We start from the raw sequence: 16,666 nt of genomic DNA on the forward strand, positions 1-16,666 counted from the left end.
AAACTAACACAACATTGTACAGCAATTATACTCCAATAAAGATGTTTAAAAAAAAAAGGAACTGGAAAACATTAGTTTTTGGATTGGAAGGACACACTTTTGAACCAAGCACACTGGTTCAATGAAGATCCATACCAAGGCACATTATAATAAATAAATTTAAATGCCAAGGATTTGAAGCTTCTAGAGAAGACTAAACAGGAATACCTACAAAGGATCAGGAATGAGAATGGCACTGGAGTGCTCAGGAGTAACACTGGAAGCTAGAAAGCAATGGAACAATGCCTTCAAAATTCTGTTAAAATGATTTCCAAACTACAATTCTACACCCAAACTAACAACCAAGTGGGAAGAGGAGAATATGCAAGGTCTCAAAAATCTGACTACTCATTTACCTTTTCTCAGGAAGTAACTAGAGAATTTGCTCCACCAAAACAAAAGAATAAACCAAGAAAGAGGAAAATATGGCATACAAGAAACAGGAGCTCAAACACGGGACACACACAAAAGGAATTTCCATGATGATAAAGAAGAGGGATTCCAGGATGACAAGGCACCCAGAAGAAACAGAGTAACTAGCCTAGGTAAGAATGGAAGTATGGAAGATTTCAGGGGTATGTCTACAGAAATATAAGAATAAAATAAATAAATTTATATTTGAAAATGAGAGGTTTACACACCTCTGCTGGAGACTAATGGATGCTTACACTGAACACTAACAAACTAAAGAAATAAATCAACTCTAGGAAAAACAAAAAGTTGTACAAAAGAAGAAACGTAATCATGGAATCTCACAGCTGTGAATAAAATTTATAGTCATAACATAAACAATGAAATAATGACCTAACCCAAAACTAAAATATTTCTAAATCAGGATAGGGTCAGGGAAGTTTTGAGTATTTCTACAGGGGTAGAGGGTTGGATCATTTAAGAGTTAACGCCTCGGGGCTTCTCTGGTGGCGCAGTTGTTGAGAGTCTGCCTGCCAATGCAGGGGACACAGGTTTGTGCCCCGGTCCGGGAGGATCCCACATGCCACAGAGTGGCTGGGCCCGTGAGCCATGGCCGCTGAGCCTGCACGTCCGGAGCCTGTGCTCCGCAATGGGGGAGGCCACAGCAGTGAGAGGCCCGTGTACCGCAAAAAAAAAAAAAAAAAAAAAAAAAGATAACGTTATGCAGACTGTCCCACATTGCTTTCTTTTCTTTATGTTGGAAAAATTCCAAATCAATACATAGATAGCTTCTTCATTCCCCTTTTCCTTTGCTACTTCCTTTCTTTCAAACAGGTGCAGAGTATTCCACTGGATGTACTACATTTCAATAATTCTTTATTGACCTTGCCATAAAACACGAAGAATTTAGCTCACTGGCATCACAACTTCCCCTTCTTCCTGATATATTTTTATTTTCAAATCTTCAGTTACTTTCACTTCAAATAATAAACTTTTTTTTTTTTTTTTTTTTGGCAGTACGTGGGCCTCTCACTGTTGTGGCCTCTCCCGTTGCGAAGCACAGGCTCCGGACGCGCAGGCTCAGCGGCCATGGCTCACGGGCCCAGCCGCTCCGCGGCACGTGGGATCTTCCTGGACCGGGGCACGAACCCGTGTCCCCTGCATTGGCAGGCGGACTCTCAACCACTGCGCCACCAGGGAAGTCCTAAACAAACTTTTTTATTCTTTAACTTTAAACTGTGTATGACTCCTTAATATGTAAAATAAAATACATCTTTACATTTCCTCCTTCTCCCAACAGGATAGCTACACTATAACTTTACATCAGTACAATTTATAACATTTACGTCCTATCTGTATTCCTGCAACAGAGCCAAAACTCATGCCACAAGGATCTGTGGCAAGTACAATAAACAGGTGAAGTAGGCTTGGGATAAGAGAAAAGAAGTGGCATATGATAGAATAACAGTTCTTTCTCTTCCAATTTTTGTTATCAGCTATGAACACTGAATTAGCAAATGGTGAATCCTTGATGCTAAGGGAAATACAGGATTAGGTTCCTGTAAGCTTCTCATCACAAGTTCATCAACCGATCAACACAAAACCTTATTTTGTTTTTTGTCTTTATATATATATATCTTGGCTGTGCTGGGTCTCCACTGCGGGCTTCTCTCTAGTTGCGGCATGCGGGCTGTCTAGTTGTGGCACACAGGTTTACTTGCCGCGCAGCGTGTGGGATCTTAGTTCCCCAACCAGGGATCGAACCCACGTCCCCTGCACTGGAAGGCAGATTCTCAACCACTGGACCACCAGGGAAGTCCCCATAACCTTGTTTTATATAAAAGTGTGTTTCTGTTTAAAGACCCCTTGTTTAATATGTACTGTCAATTCATTCACATTGAATTCATGGCCAACAACACTGTAACTCATGCCTGAATGAAGCTAATCTGACAAGCATATTTTCCCCCTAAGGCACATCACAGTCTTCTTGTGCTTAGAACACTAGATAACACTTGACTACTACCCTGAGGGGCTATTTTAAACAGTAAAACTACCAAAAAAAAAAGCACAAAAATGTGAAAAACATGGCATTAAGTAAACTGAGAAAAGAATACTTGTTTACAGTATGAGAGCTGAAAATGTAGGCAGTGTCACTTTATTCAGCCTCAGGCGACTCAAATTTTTCACCACTCTGCATATGCACAGGCCTGTGAATGACCAGCAAAAGCAATGTAAGTATTGGTTTTGAAGTTACAAATAAGTTGAATAAAGAGTATTGATTGTATGTATCTATCAAATCAAGCTTATAATCATATTGTGCAAATCCTGTATAGCCTTGCTCTTTTATATATGTTTGAACAGTCAAAATCCAGAAGAATTATATTAAAATCCCTCAATATAGCTGTATTTTAATAAATTTACCATGTATTTTTAAAACTGTTTGCTATATAAAAGTTTATAGCTGTCATATCTTTTTTATGGATGCTTAGTCCTTAAAAAGTATCTACCTTTGTTTCATTCAGGCTTTTGGTTTTGAAGACTGTTTCATTTGATACTCATTCATACATTCAAAAATAATTATTGAGGGCCTTAGTATTGTTGTAGATGCTAGGGATATAGCAGTGGAAAAAAAAAAAAAGACTTTGGGCTTCCCTGGTGGCGCAGTGGTTGAGAGTCCGCCTGCCGATGCAGGGGATACGGGTTCGTGCCCCGGTCCAAGAGGATCCCACATGCCGCGGAGCGGCTGGGCCCGCGGCTATGGCCGCTGGGCCTGCGCGTCCGGAGCCTGTGCTCCGCAACGGGAGAGGCCACAACAGTGAGAGGCCCGCGTACCAAAAAAAAAAAAAAAGACTTAGGTCCAAGTGCTCATGAAGTTTACGTTACAAGAAGGGAAACAGACAATAAACAAACATATATTTAGTAATATATAAGGAATCAATAAGTACTTTAAAAAAAACTAAGTAGAGAAAGGGAGAGTGGTATAGGTATCATACCTATACATAGAGCAGTCAAAGAATGCCGCTCTAAAGAGGTGACATTTGAGCAGAAGCTTGAATGCAGTGAGAGACAAGTGTGTTTGAGGTAAATGGCAAATAAACCAGTGTGAGTGCGGTAGTGGGACAGTTATTAGTTGAATAGGGTAGTCTAGAGCTAGATCAGAAGGTCTACTTAGAGTACTGAATTTTATTTTAAATGTGATGGGAAGTCTTTGGAAGGGTCTGAAGTTGGGGAGAAACTGATCTCAAATTTGTATTTAATTCTACTTTCTTTTACTTTATGATTATCTGAACTATTTTCTTTCCAGTTACTTCCTATCTTTGTCATTTTGAGGGGATGTTTCCTCTCAACAGCCTAAAGATGGATTCTCATTTATTATCATAACATATACTTGGCTTTATTTCTTCCATATTATATAATCGCAGGTAAAAATAGAATATTTTTGTTTCCTCTTTCTCTCTTCCTCACTTTTATTAGACTAAATATCTTTTTGCTCCTTCTCCTACACCCTATCACAGTAAAAGTTCTATGTATAGCACCTCTGTTGCTTGTGCTTATTACTTTCCTACTTTTAGCAAACATAACCCTATTCTTCTCTAAAGACAAATAAAATCTTAATGAATTATTCTGTAGTCCTAGATGATTTTCTTACCTTTCTCCCCTGTTCCTCTTCTCCCAGAGCATGATCACTATCAGAAATACGATCCTTCAAATGCTTTTATTTCCACAATACAAACTCCTGGTGTCACTATTATTAAAATTTGCCCCTACTAATACTGCATTTCACAGGCACATTATCACCATCAATTTAAATAAAAACACTGTAAGAGTCATTGCTCACCACTATGTTACATTCTGTAAGCTTTACCTACCTTCCTTCCTTCCTTCCTTCATTGATTCATTCATTGATTCATTCATTCATTTATTTATTTATGGCTGCGTTGGGTAATCGGTGCTGCGTGCAGGCCTACATTTGTTTTTAAATTTAAATGAATGTTTTTAAAATACAAGCTTACCCCCAAAAGAACAGTAAAACCAACATTAATTCAATATCAACATCCAACATACAGTCCATACTCAAATTTCCCCTGTTGTCTCAAAAATGTCCTTTCAAACTGTTTTTCTCCCAATCCAGGAGCAAATTAGAACCCACGGATTCACACATTGCATTTGGCTACTAAGTCTCTTTCATCTCATCCAACCCAGAATAGTCCCTCTGCTTCCCTTTGTTCTTCATGGCACTGAATACTTTTAAAGAGTCCAGGCTAGCAGGATGTCCCAGGAGTATTTCCTCATGATTAAATTCAAATCAAACATTTCCAGCATGAAAACTACAGGTGATGAGTGTTCTTCCTATTCCATCACCCTCAGGATACATATGTCAGGCTCTCTGTGACATTGCCAATGCAAAGCTTGACCTTACTTATTATGGTGGTGACCGACAAATCTCTCCTTTTTAAAGGCATATTTTCTCTTTTATAATTAATAACTAACCTATAGAGTGAAACTTTGAGACCTTGTAAAACACTGTTCTCCAAAACATTTTACTAAATGGTTTTAGCATCCATTGATGATCCTTACCTTAATCAATAATTATACTAGGAAATACTGTGTTGATTTTCTGATTCTGTATTCCTTCTACATTAGTTAACACTCTTCTAAGAGACTGCCACATAACAATAAGCATACCTAGCTTGGTTCCTAAGTACCATTCCCCACTAAAATGAAGCAGGGCTCTTTGAAAAGGTCTGTTCACATTCAGCACAGAGACCACAGTGATACTAGAGAGAGATGGTAGAGATGTGTATGTATACATAAGCATAAAATTGGCAAAAATATTTATATTTCTTAAATCTAGATAAAGAGTATACAAGTATTCTTTGTAAAATATTTTCAATTTTTCTAAAGGTATAGTATTTTTTTTCAAAGTAAAAAGTTGTTTAAAAAACAAACAAAAGGGCTTCCCTGGTGGCGCAGTGGTTGAGAGTCTGCCTGCCGATGCAGGGGACACGGGTTCGTGCCCCGGTCCAGGAAGATCCCACATCCCGCGGAGCGGCTGGGCCCATGAGCCATGGCCGCTGGGCCTGCACATCCTAAGCCTGTGCTCCGCGACGGGAGAGGCCACAGCAGTGAGAGGCCCGCATACCGCAAAAAACAAAAAACAAAAAACAAACCCCCCCCAAAAAAACGGGGGGGAGGAGCGGAGACCCTGCAGGAATGCATAAATACCAGTTTGAGAGAACAGAAATAAATAAATGGGTATAGACTGTCATCATAAAACTGAAACTAGAATATGTAACTTTAAAACATCAGGAAAAACTCCATTTGTCCAATGGAAAGCAACGAGTAGAAGGGAATAAAAGTCAAGTACGATTAGAAGATATCAGCCAATAGATGGCAGAACCAAGTCAGAAAATAAAAATAATTATAATAAGTATAATGGACTAAACCCACCATTTAAGAGATAAAAATGCTCATATTCCATCAAAAAAAGTTGACATATTGTCTATAAGAAACACACTTAAAAACAATAAAAATTAAAGAATAGAAAAACATATACCTAATATGAACCAAAAGAAAGTTGAGGGATAGTATTCTTAAGATTTGAAAAAACAAATATTAAAAAAAAAATTATATAGTCATGAAACGAAAAGAAGATATATGCATGTAAAAATATAGCCTCAAAATACATCAAGCAAAAACTGATAAACTACAAGCTGGAATGCATAAAGCTGAAAGGTATACATCAATAATCACAGTTAAATACAATTAGGAGCTATTAGATATGAAATGTTTATAAAACAGGGCACATTTCAGGATTGATGCCATTAGAACTGTATTTTCAAAATGTAACACAATAAATTATAAGTTTGTAACGAAAGATTAGCTCAAAATAACTAATAATCTAACAGGAGGGAATATACAAATGTTTACAGTAGCTTTATCTGTAATTCTTAAAATATTGAAAGTAACCTAAATGTTCCTTATCTAGAAGAAATGGATTAAAAAGAACTGTGGTATACTTTTACACACTACTATATAAAAAACAGATAATCAACAAGGACCTACTGTATAGCACAGGAAACTATACTCAGTATCTTATAACAACATATAATAGAAAAGAATCTAAAAAAGAATATATATATACATATATATGTATGCATAACTAAATCATTTTGCTATACATCTGAAACACAACATTGTAAGTCAACTATATTTCAATAAAATTTTTTTTAATTGTTGTGTATTTTATACAATAGGATACTATTCAACAATAAAAAGTAACTATTGGTAACATTACAACCACACGGATGAATCTCAAAGAAATGCATTATGCTAACTTATAAAAAGTCAGACTCAAAAGGCTACATATTTACAATACTTACCCCATTTATATGACATGCTTGCAAAGGCAAAACTATAAAAACAGAAAACAGATCAGTGGTTGCCAGAGGCAACCTAAAGGGATAGAGTGCAAAAGGACACCGGGGAGTATTTTGGGAACTATTTTATATCTTAATTGTGGTGGGAGTTACACAATTTGTATACATTCACAAAACTTATAGCAGAACTATATGATAAAAAGGGGTGAATTCTACCCTATGTAAATTATACATAACTTAATAAAAACCACGGGGGGGCTCTCATAACCAAACATTAAAATCTATACATTTTATCGTATGTTAATTCTGTCTTTATATAAATAAATAAATAATCTGATTCATTCGACTCAATAGCTGGAAGAAGAGCCACGGAGCAAATCCAAAGTAACAAGTAAATTATGATGATAGAAATCAATGGGGGAAAAAAAGTGAAATAGATTAAAACCAAATCTGTTTCTTTGATTAGTCAGAGCTCTGGCAAGAATGAACAGAAAAGAAGAACTGAAAGAATAAACGGAAATGAAATAACAAAGGAGATTTTTTAAAGTGTTATAACCATACACTAATAAGTTTGAAAAGCTTAATTGAAATAGATTAATAAACTAAGTAATATTAAAGAAATTTAAATGGTAGTGAAAGACCTTCCTTGCAACAAACCCCAGGCCAAGACAGTTTTACAGGTAAATGTCTACTCATCTTCCCATGAACGTTTTCTACCACATACAGGATGCTGAAAAAACTGAAAATAGTGAAAGAAGCAGCAGGTCATTTTATGGGGCTAGTGTGACACTGTTTTATAGACAAGGTAGAGTGATGAAAATGTCCTGTATCTTAAAAGGAACATGGATTACTACGAGTGTACACATTTGTCAAAACTCACTAAATCATTACTCTTCAGGTCTGTGCATCTATTTCTCTTATAAGCATATATGTAAAAATCCTAACTAAAATAGTTAATCATGTATTAAATCCAAAAGTATTTTCTAATATTTATTTATTTATCTTTATTCTTTTGGCTGGGTCGGGACATCGTTGCAGTGCATGGGCTTCTCTCTAGTTGTGGAGTGAGGCTTTTCTCTCTCTAGTTGTGGCGTGCAGGCTCCAGGGCGCATGGGCTCTGTAGTTTGCGGCATGCAGGCTCTCTTATTGAGGCACGCGAGCTCAGTAGTTGTGGCGCGCAGGCTTATTTGCCCCACAGCATGTGGGATCTTAGTTCCCCGACCAGACATCGAACCTGCGTCCCCTGCACTGGAAGGCAGATTCTTTGCCACTGGACCACCAGGTAAGTCCCCTAATAAAGTATTTTTTTAAATAGTGTATCAGGGATTTCCCTGGTGGCACAGTGGTTAAGAATCTGCCTGCCAATGCAGGGGACGTGGGTTCGAGCCCTGGTCCGGGAAGATCCCACATGCCGCGGAGCAACTAAGCCCGTGCACCACAACTACTGAGCCTGTGCTCTAGAGCCCACCAGCCACAACTACTGAGCCCACATGCCACAACTACTGAAGCCCGCATACCTGGAGCCCATGCTCCACAACAAGAGAAGCCACCGCAGTGAAAAGTCCACACGCCGCAACGAAGAGTAGCCCCTGCTTGCCACAACTAGAGAAAAGCCCATGTGCAGCAACGAAGACCCAACACAGCCAAAAATGAATAAATAAATAAAATAGTGTATCATAACCAAGTAGGGTTTATCACAGCAATGAAAACTTCAACTTTTTAAAATTTGTTATACTTATTATTTTTAAAACAAACAAAAACTTCTTAACTAACCAGTAATAAAAAAGTTCTTCTGTAATTTGGTCATGGTTATATACACAAAACCTATAACAAACACTACACTTAATGGAGAAACTTTAGATGATTCCTTCTCAACAAGACATAGTACTGAAGCTCATGACCAATATAAAAAAAAAAAAATTGGGGGAAGATAACTATTTCTCTTATAGAAACCTAGAGAATCAACAGAGTAGTACAACCAATAAGAGACCAAAAGCAAGACTGCTACATACAAGACCAGCCTATAAAAATTAAAAAAAACCCTAGGTCAGCAATAGCGAACTAGAAAATAAAAAATACTTCAGCCACAAAAACTTTAAAGTATCCAGGAATAAGCCCCCCAAATTCATAAAAACTAGCCAAGAATTCTTAAGAACTCTACAGAGAGAACCGAACAAATGGAAAGACATTTCATGCACTTGGATGGGACAACCTAATCTTATAGATTTCGGTACTCCCAAAATTAATCTATAAATTCAATGCATTCAGAATAAAAATTCCATTTGAATCTTTTAAGGAAAAAGATACAAGTAAGTTATTGCAGAAGAATAATCCACAAATGCTAACAAGCAAATAAAGAGATGCTCAAATTTTATATGAGGGAATAAAGATCCATAAATAATTAAGTCAACCTTACAAAAGAAGATTAAAGGAGAGACTTGCTCTACCATATAAAGAAGACATACCAAAATACAACTGTATTCTTTTTTATGTGATACTGGCACAAGAACACAGAGAGACCACCAGAACATTAGAGAAATCTCAGACACAGATTGGTATATACACCTGGCAACTTAATATATGATACAGGTGCCAGCACAAGTCAGTGGGAAAATATGGATAATTTAAGAAGCATTGTGGAGAAAACTGGTTTACTACATGGAGAAAAATAAAACTCGATCTCTATCAATACTATGTAAAAGATAAGGCCTCAGACTAAAGAGTAAATATAAAAGTAAAACTGTATAATTAATAGAAGGAGCTGTAGAATATCTTCGTGCCTCAGGGGTGGGGAAGAAGTATTTAACTTTTAGAATACCATCAGAGTCCACTGGACCCAATTTTAGTTTTTTAGCTTCTTTTTCAAGTAATCCTGTTTATAATAATTAATATTTCAGGACTTTTATTCTTTCTTAGAGATCATCCATAGAATAAAACTAAGATTTATTTTTAATAGAATAAAACACATTCTAGCTTGCAATTAATTACCAGATGTCCACTGGCCTTTCATCAATCTACAATACATTATGGGATCTTACTGATCTTACTTTTCCTATATTTTGTTATTATACCATCCTAGGAACTCATCATTACTTATCACTGTTCATCAATTATTCCCAACTATGCTAATACAAAGAAAAGCCACTAAAATAAAAAGAAAATGGAAGAATGATGGTATGATAGGCAAAATATTGGCCTCCCAGTGATGTCCATGCCCTAAACACCAGAATCTGTGAAAGTTATTTTACATGGCAAAAGGGACTTGCAGATGTGATTAAGGATAAGAATTTTGAGTTGGGGAAATTATACCAGGTTATCCAAATTGGGGTGGGCCCAATCTAATCACATGAGTACTTAAAAGTGAAGAATCTTCTAGGCTATGGTCCAAAACAGGTGACTGCCAAAGAACCATAAGAGAGATACAACATTGCTGCCTTTGAAGATGGAGGAAGGAAACCACCAGCCAAGGAATGCAGGCAGCCTCTCAAAGCTGGAAAAGGCAAGGCAAAAAGATCCTTCCCTAGAGCCCCCAGAAAGGAATGCAGCCTTGCAGACACCTTGATTTTAGCCCAATGAGAGCGGTGTCAGACTTCTGATGCTACAGAACTGTAAGATAATAAATCTGTACTGTTTTGAGCAACTTGGTGATAAATTATTATAGTATAAATAGAAAAACAACACAGATTTAATGACCTAAAAGGACGATGCAATAGTCAAATAAATTATGATCTTTTAGTTGTCTTCTTGCCTTGCCCAAAGTACCACATCATCTTTCAAAAATGTATAAATGACTAAGAAACCATCTTTGGAGTCTGATTTTAGCTTTCATTGACTCCAGCTGAGAATTAAGAAATTTTCATTTTCTACTTAAGATAATCAAGAGAAGAAAATGACAGAAGACAATTTATAATTATTAGACAAATCAGAAAATAAATACAAAGAGATAACAGCACCTAAAACTGATGATGGTGACACTGACTATATAAATGAAATTTGAGTCTTCAAATGACAGTATCCTAGATGAATTTTCTCAAATTCAAGAATCAATGAATTGGACAATACATTTCTAAGGGGAAAAAAAAAGGGAAACATGGTATTCTCATCAGTTAAGTCGTTCAACTGAAGGACTTCACCATACAATATTCGGCAACGAGAACCTGGACCATTGCATTATGCTCAAAGGACACATAACAATATCCTTCATCTTTTATGATGTTTGTGCACCAAGATTTACTTGATACAAAGAGATTTTTAAGTATGTTTAAATTCATATTAAAATTTCTAATAAAGTTGTTTTTCATTATAGTTTTATTCTTATTGTTGTAAATTAGTAAAACAACAAAATATAAACATAGCAAAAAGGTCTATTTGACCCAGATGGTTAATGGTGATGACTGTTTTTCTTAGGTACAGACCATAAAGCAAAAAAATTGGTGAGTTTGAATACAACAAAATTAAATAGTTCTGTACAATGATGGATACCATGAACAAAGTTAACAGACACGACAAAATGGCAAGTTATTTGCACTGTATGTAATCAACATGGAATAAATATGTAGAATATACAAGGAACATGGGAAAATCAGTTTGAAAAAGAAAGTAATTCTGACAGAAAAATAGGCAAAGAACTGGAACAATTTATAAGACTCCCAAAAAGCTAACAAGCATTGAAGAAATGCTCAAAATAATTGGTGGTACAAGTAAGACAAAGATACATTATTTTGTACCAACTGAACTATCAAAAATGAGGAATCTGGATGATTCCAAGTGTTTCTGGGATATGGAGATATAGAAACAGTTGTATAAAACAAATCTGCTGAGAGTGCAGGTTAGTTTTATTAGTTTATACAACTGTTCTGAATAGCAATCTTGTGCTGTTTATTCAATTTAAATCTATACATACCCTATGCCTTATCAAATCTGCTCTTGGGAATATATTCTAAACAAATGCTCACAAAGTTCCATAAGGGAACAATTACAAGAAATTCAGGGCTTCCCTGGTGGCGCAGTGGTTGAGAGTCCGCCTGCTGATGCAGGGGACGCGGGTTCGTGCCCCGGTCCGGGAGGATCCTGCGTGCTGCGGAGCAGCTGGGCCCGTGAGCCACGGCTGCTGGGCCTGCACGTCCGGAGCCTGTGCTCCGCAACGGGAGAGGCCACAACAGTGAGAGGCCCGCGTACCGCAAAAAAAAAAAAAAAAAAAAAGAAATTCACTGCAGTGTGAGGTAGTGGGGGGTTGGAGACAACCTGGTATCTACCACTGGAAAGCCCAACAGATACACTATTAATTTTATGCAGCAGTGAGCAGCAGTGGATTAGTGTACAGATAGGAACATTCACAATAGAAACATGGGTGATGGGGCAAGGAAGAATCAAAAACAAAGGACAGGAGAGGTAACAATTATGTAAATGGCAGAAAGGCAGTACAATCTACCAAGCTCCTTTTTACCCCTGAAACCTATTATGCTATATTACAACATAATGCCCCCAAATATATTATGCTATACTAGAAATCAGGTATAAAAACACTGGATTTGGGCCTCCCTGGTGGCGCAGTGGTTGAGAGTCCGTCTGCCGATGCAGGGGATACGGGTTCGTGCCCCGGTCTGGGAGGATCCCATATGCCGCGGAGCGGCTGGGCCCGTGAGCCATGGCCGCTGAGCCTGCGCATCCGGAGCCTGTGCTCCGCAACGGGAGAGGCCACAACAGTGAGAGGCCCGCGTACCACAAAAAAAAAAAAAAAAAAAACACTGGATTTTTTTCTACACATTATAAAAATTATAGTAAGTATAATCTGCTGTTAAGTACGTATGTAGGGATCCTTTACAAAATATATTTTATATCATTTAATACAAGGAAAAAATGTCAAATAAAGATTACAATTTTACTCACTTTAGCTCCAACACTGCAACTGCCCGTGCTCCCAGTGCTCCCACTTGCAACTCCTGTAAATCTAGCTTCCAATAATTCTTGCCTTCTTGGATCCAGACTATGAAGCTCATCCATTGCACCTATTAAGATAAAAAAAAAAAAAGTACACGCACATACATATATATGTATTTATATACACACATCACAAAATATGTGTATGTAATTAGTTGAGATGTAAATATAAACTTAGTGAATTCTAAAAACAGATGAAAGTAAGGACTTAAAGGTTTTTATAATGTCCACACTTATTTATCAAAATAATCTATGGTGATGGTGGATTTCCAATACTTTTGACTGCAATCTACATTAAGAAATATATTTTCACCCAAATCAGTACACACATACATACATATATTAAAAGTTCCACAAATACTTCTTACTGTATGCAGTACACTCCAATATTTTCTAGTCTATTCTAGTCCATTAAAAAGGAAAAACACTGATTGTGAGCTATTAAACTGATTTCATGAGCCATTAATGGACCCAGGTCCATAGCCTGAAAAATACCACTTCTCATAATGCAATCTCCCTATTCTAAGCTGATACAGAATTTTGGCACTAAGTGGTATTATTACTTATTTTGCTCATATATACTTTATCTGACTAACTAATTTTAAACTGGGAGGACTCTTACTGTCACATTCCCAAAATTTTTTGTACAGTTGATAGTTTTCAGTTTCTATCAGATAGACAGAAAACACACACATATATCAAGCAGATAACTGAGGTAACATCTATTATTAAACAATAACCCTGAAAATTAAGGGGGAAAAATGAGTGCCCTCCTGTAACTGCTACTATGCAAACTAAAGCACCACAAATTCTAGTTAAAGTTCAATTAAACTCTTAAAAATTCTTTTATCCATGTCTGCTAATTCTCTACTGATAAAACCTTAGAACTGACATAAATGGTTGGTTCTCAAAGGGAGCAGGGAGGATATTATCAGAATTCAGAATCACATGGGGAGCATTTATAAATTACACTAGACCACTCCCATGTACCCAGACATTCCTCTCATAAAGGTTAAGAGCTATTCCTATAGATCTTACCCTTTAAAGTTCCCTTCATTACCCTCCATCTTCATCTGGATAGAGGACCACAAGGATAATGGCCATCCTTCCATGTTTATTAGCATTCCTGTACCTGCATATATCTTCCCTGGCCATTCCTCATTCTTCCATCTTAGACAAAAAGGTAGCTACCTTCAAAAAACTAAAGACTTCGGTTCTTGCTTTTGATCCCATTCCTTCTTGATATTCAAGGAATCTTGCATTTGCATGTATCCCCCCCTCTCTCTTGCATCTTTCCCCTCCCTGCCTCCTTCTGCCTCATTTATATGTCTTTAAAAAAGAAAAAACAAAAACAAAAAAACTTTTGTTTGAATTTCGTGCTATTAATATTATCATTTAATCCTTTCCTTGAACTAGTGATTTATAACCCTATCCTCCTTAGGTCCCTGAAATATGGTTTCTATTATAAGTATACTCCTGACAATGTACTTTCAAGTATCCCCAGTACTTCCAATTTTCTGATCCTGGTACTACATCAGAAACAGTCATTGTCAGATGATAGACAGATAGATAAGAAGAGCATTTGCTCCAAGGCTCTGATTTTTTTTTCCATTTTCTTCATAATGTTTGACAAGCAGAAGTGTCTAATTTTGGTGAAGTGAAAATTATCTAAGTTTTCTATTTACAGTTATTATTTTTCTATTCTTTCCAAGAAAACTTTGCACGTCCCAAAGTAAAAAACATAGTGGATTTAACCAAGATGATGGAGTAGAAGGACATGCTCTGCGAGAACACCAGAATCACAACTAGCTGCTGGACAATCATCGACAGGAAGACACTGGAACTCACCAAAAAAGATACCCCACATCCAAAGACAAAGGAGAAGCCACAATGAGATGGTAGGAGGGGCACAATCACAGTAAAATCAAATCCCATAACTGCTGGGTGGGTGACTCACAGACTGGAGAAACATTTATACCACAGAAGTCCACCCACTGGAGTGAAGGTTCTGAGCCCCAAGTCTGGGGGTCTGGCAATGGGAGGAGGAATTCCTAGAGAATCAGACTTTGAAGCCTAGTGAGAATTGATTGCAGGACTTCAACAGGACTAGGGGAAACAGAGACTCCACTCTTGGGGGACACACACAAAGTAGTGTGTGCATCGGGACCCAGGGGAAGGAGCAGTGACCCCTGGGGAGACTGAACCAGACCTACCTGCCAGTGTTGGAGGGTATCCTACAGAGACGGGGGGGTGGGGGTGGCTCTGTTTCACCGTGGGGACAAGGACACTGGCAGCAGAAGTTCAGGGAAGTACTCCTTGGCGTGAGCCCTCCCACAGTCTGTCATTAGCCCCACCAAAGAGCCCAGGTAGGCTCCAGTGTTGGGTCGCCTCAGGCCAAACGACCAACAGGGAGGGAACCCAGCCCCACCCATCAGCAGTCAATCGGATTAAAGTTTCACTGAGCTCAGCCCACCAGAGCAACACTCAGCTCTACCCACCACCAGTCCCTCCCATCAAGCCTCTTAGATAGCCTCATCCATCAGAGGGCAGACAGCAGAAGAAGAACTACAATCCTGCAGCCTGTGGAACAAAAATCACATTCACAGAAAGATAGACAAGATGAAAAGGCAGAGGGCTATGTACCAGATGAAGGAACAAGATAAAACCCCAGAAAAACAACTAAATGAAGTGGAGACAGGCAACCTTCCAGAAAAAGAATTCAAAATAATGATAGTAAAAATGATCCAGGACCTCAGAAAAAGAATGGAGGCAAAGATGGAGAAGATGCAAGAAATGTTTAACAAAGACCTAGAAGAATTAAAGAACAAACAAACAGAGAAAAACAATACAATAACTGAAATGAAAACTACACTAGAAGGAACCAATAGCAGGATAACTGAGGCAGAAGAACGGATAAGTAACATGGAAGACAGATTGGTGGAATTCACTGCTGCGGAAGAGAATAAAGAAAAAAGAATGAAAAGAAATGAAGACAGCCTAAGAGACCTCTGAGGCAACATTAAACTCAACAACATTCTCATTATAGGGGACCCAGAGGGGAAGAGAGAGAAAAAGGACCAGAGAAAATATTTGAAAAGATTATACTCGAAAACTTCCCTAACATGGGAAAGGAAATAGCCACCCAACTCCAGGAAACGCAGTGAGTCCCATATAGGATAAAACCAAGGAGAAACATGCCAAGACACATAGTAATCAAATTGGCAAAAATTAAAGACAAAGAAAAATTATTGAAAGCAGCAAGGGAAAAACAACGAATAACATACAAGGGAACTCCCGTAAGATTAACAGCTGATTTCTCAGCAGAAACTCTACAAGCCAGAAGGGCGTGGCATAATATACTTAAAGTGATGAAAGGGAAGAACCTACAACCAAGATTACTCTACCAGGCAAGGATCTCATTCAGATTCCACGGAGAAATCAAAAGCTTTACAGACAAGAACAACCTAAGAGAATTCAGCACCACCAAACCAGCTCTACAACAAATGCTAAAGGAACTTCTCTAAGTGGGAAACACAAGAGAAGAAAATGACCTACAAAAACGAACCCAAAACAATAAAGAAAATGGTCATGGGAACATACGTAGCGATAATTACCTTAAACGTGAATGGATTAAATGCTCCAACCAAAAGACAGAGGCTTGCTGAATGGATACAAAACAAGACCCATATATATGCTGTCTACAAGAGACCCACTTCAAACCTAGGGACACATACAGACTGAAAGTGAGGGGATGGAAAAAGATATTCCATGCAAATGGAAAACAAAAGAAAGCTGGAGTAGCAATACTCGTATCAGATAAAATAGACATTAAAATAAAGAATGTTACAAGAGACAAGGACACTACATAATGATCAAGGGATCGATCCAAGAAAAAG

General features: G+C 37.7%; 1 protein-coding gene across 1 annotated transcript in view; it reads right to left on the reverse strand.

Moving 5' to 3' along the window:
- Positions 1-16,666, reverse strand: part of TLK1 (tousled like kinase 1) — a 154,979-nt gene that overhangs the window by 93,812 nt on the left and 44,501 nt on the right. Inside the window, exon 2 of the mRNA XM_082630335.1 lies at positions 12,720-12,838. Coding sequence (XP_082486461.1) covers positions 12,720-12,838 — 119 coding nt within the window. The remainder of the gene's footprint in view (positions 1-12,719; positions 12,839-16,666) is intronic.

Source organism: Mesoplodon mirus (genome assembly GCF_964341445.2).
Source record: "Mesoplodon mirus genome assembly, chromosome: 8".
Classification (NCBI taxonomy): Eukaryota; Metazoa; Chordata; class Mammalia; order Artiodactyla; family Ziphiidae; genus Mesoplodon; species Mesoplodon mirus.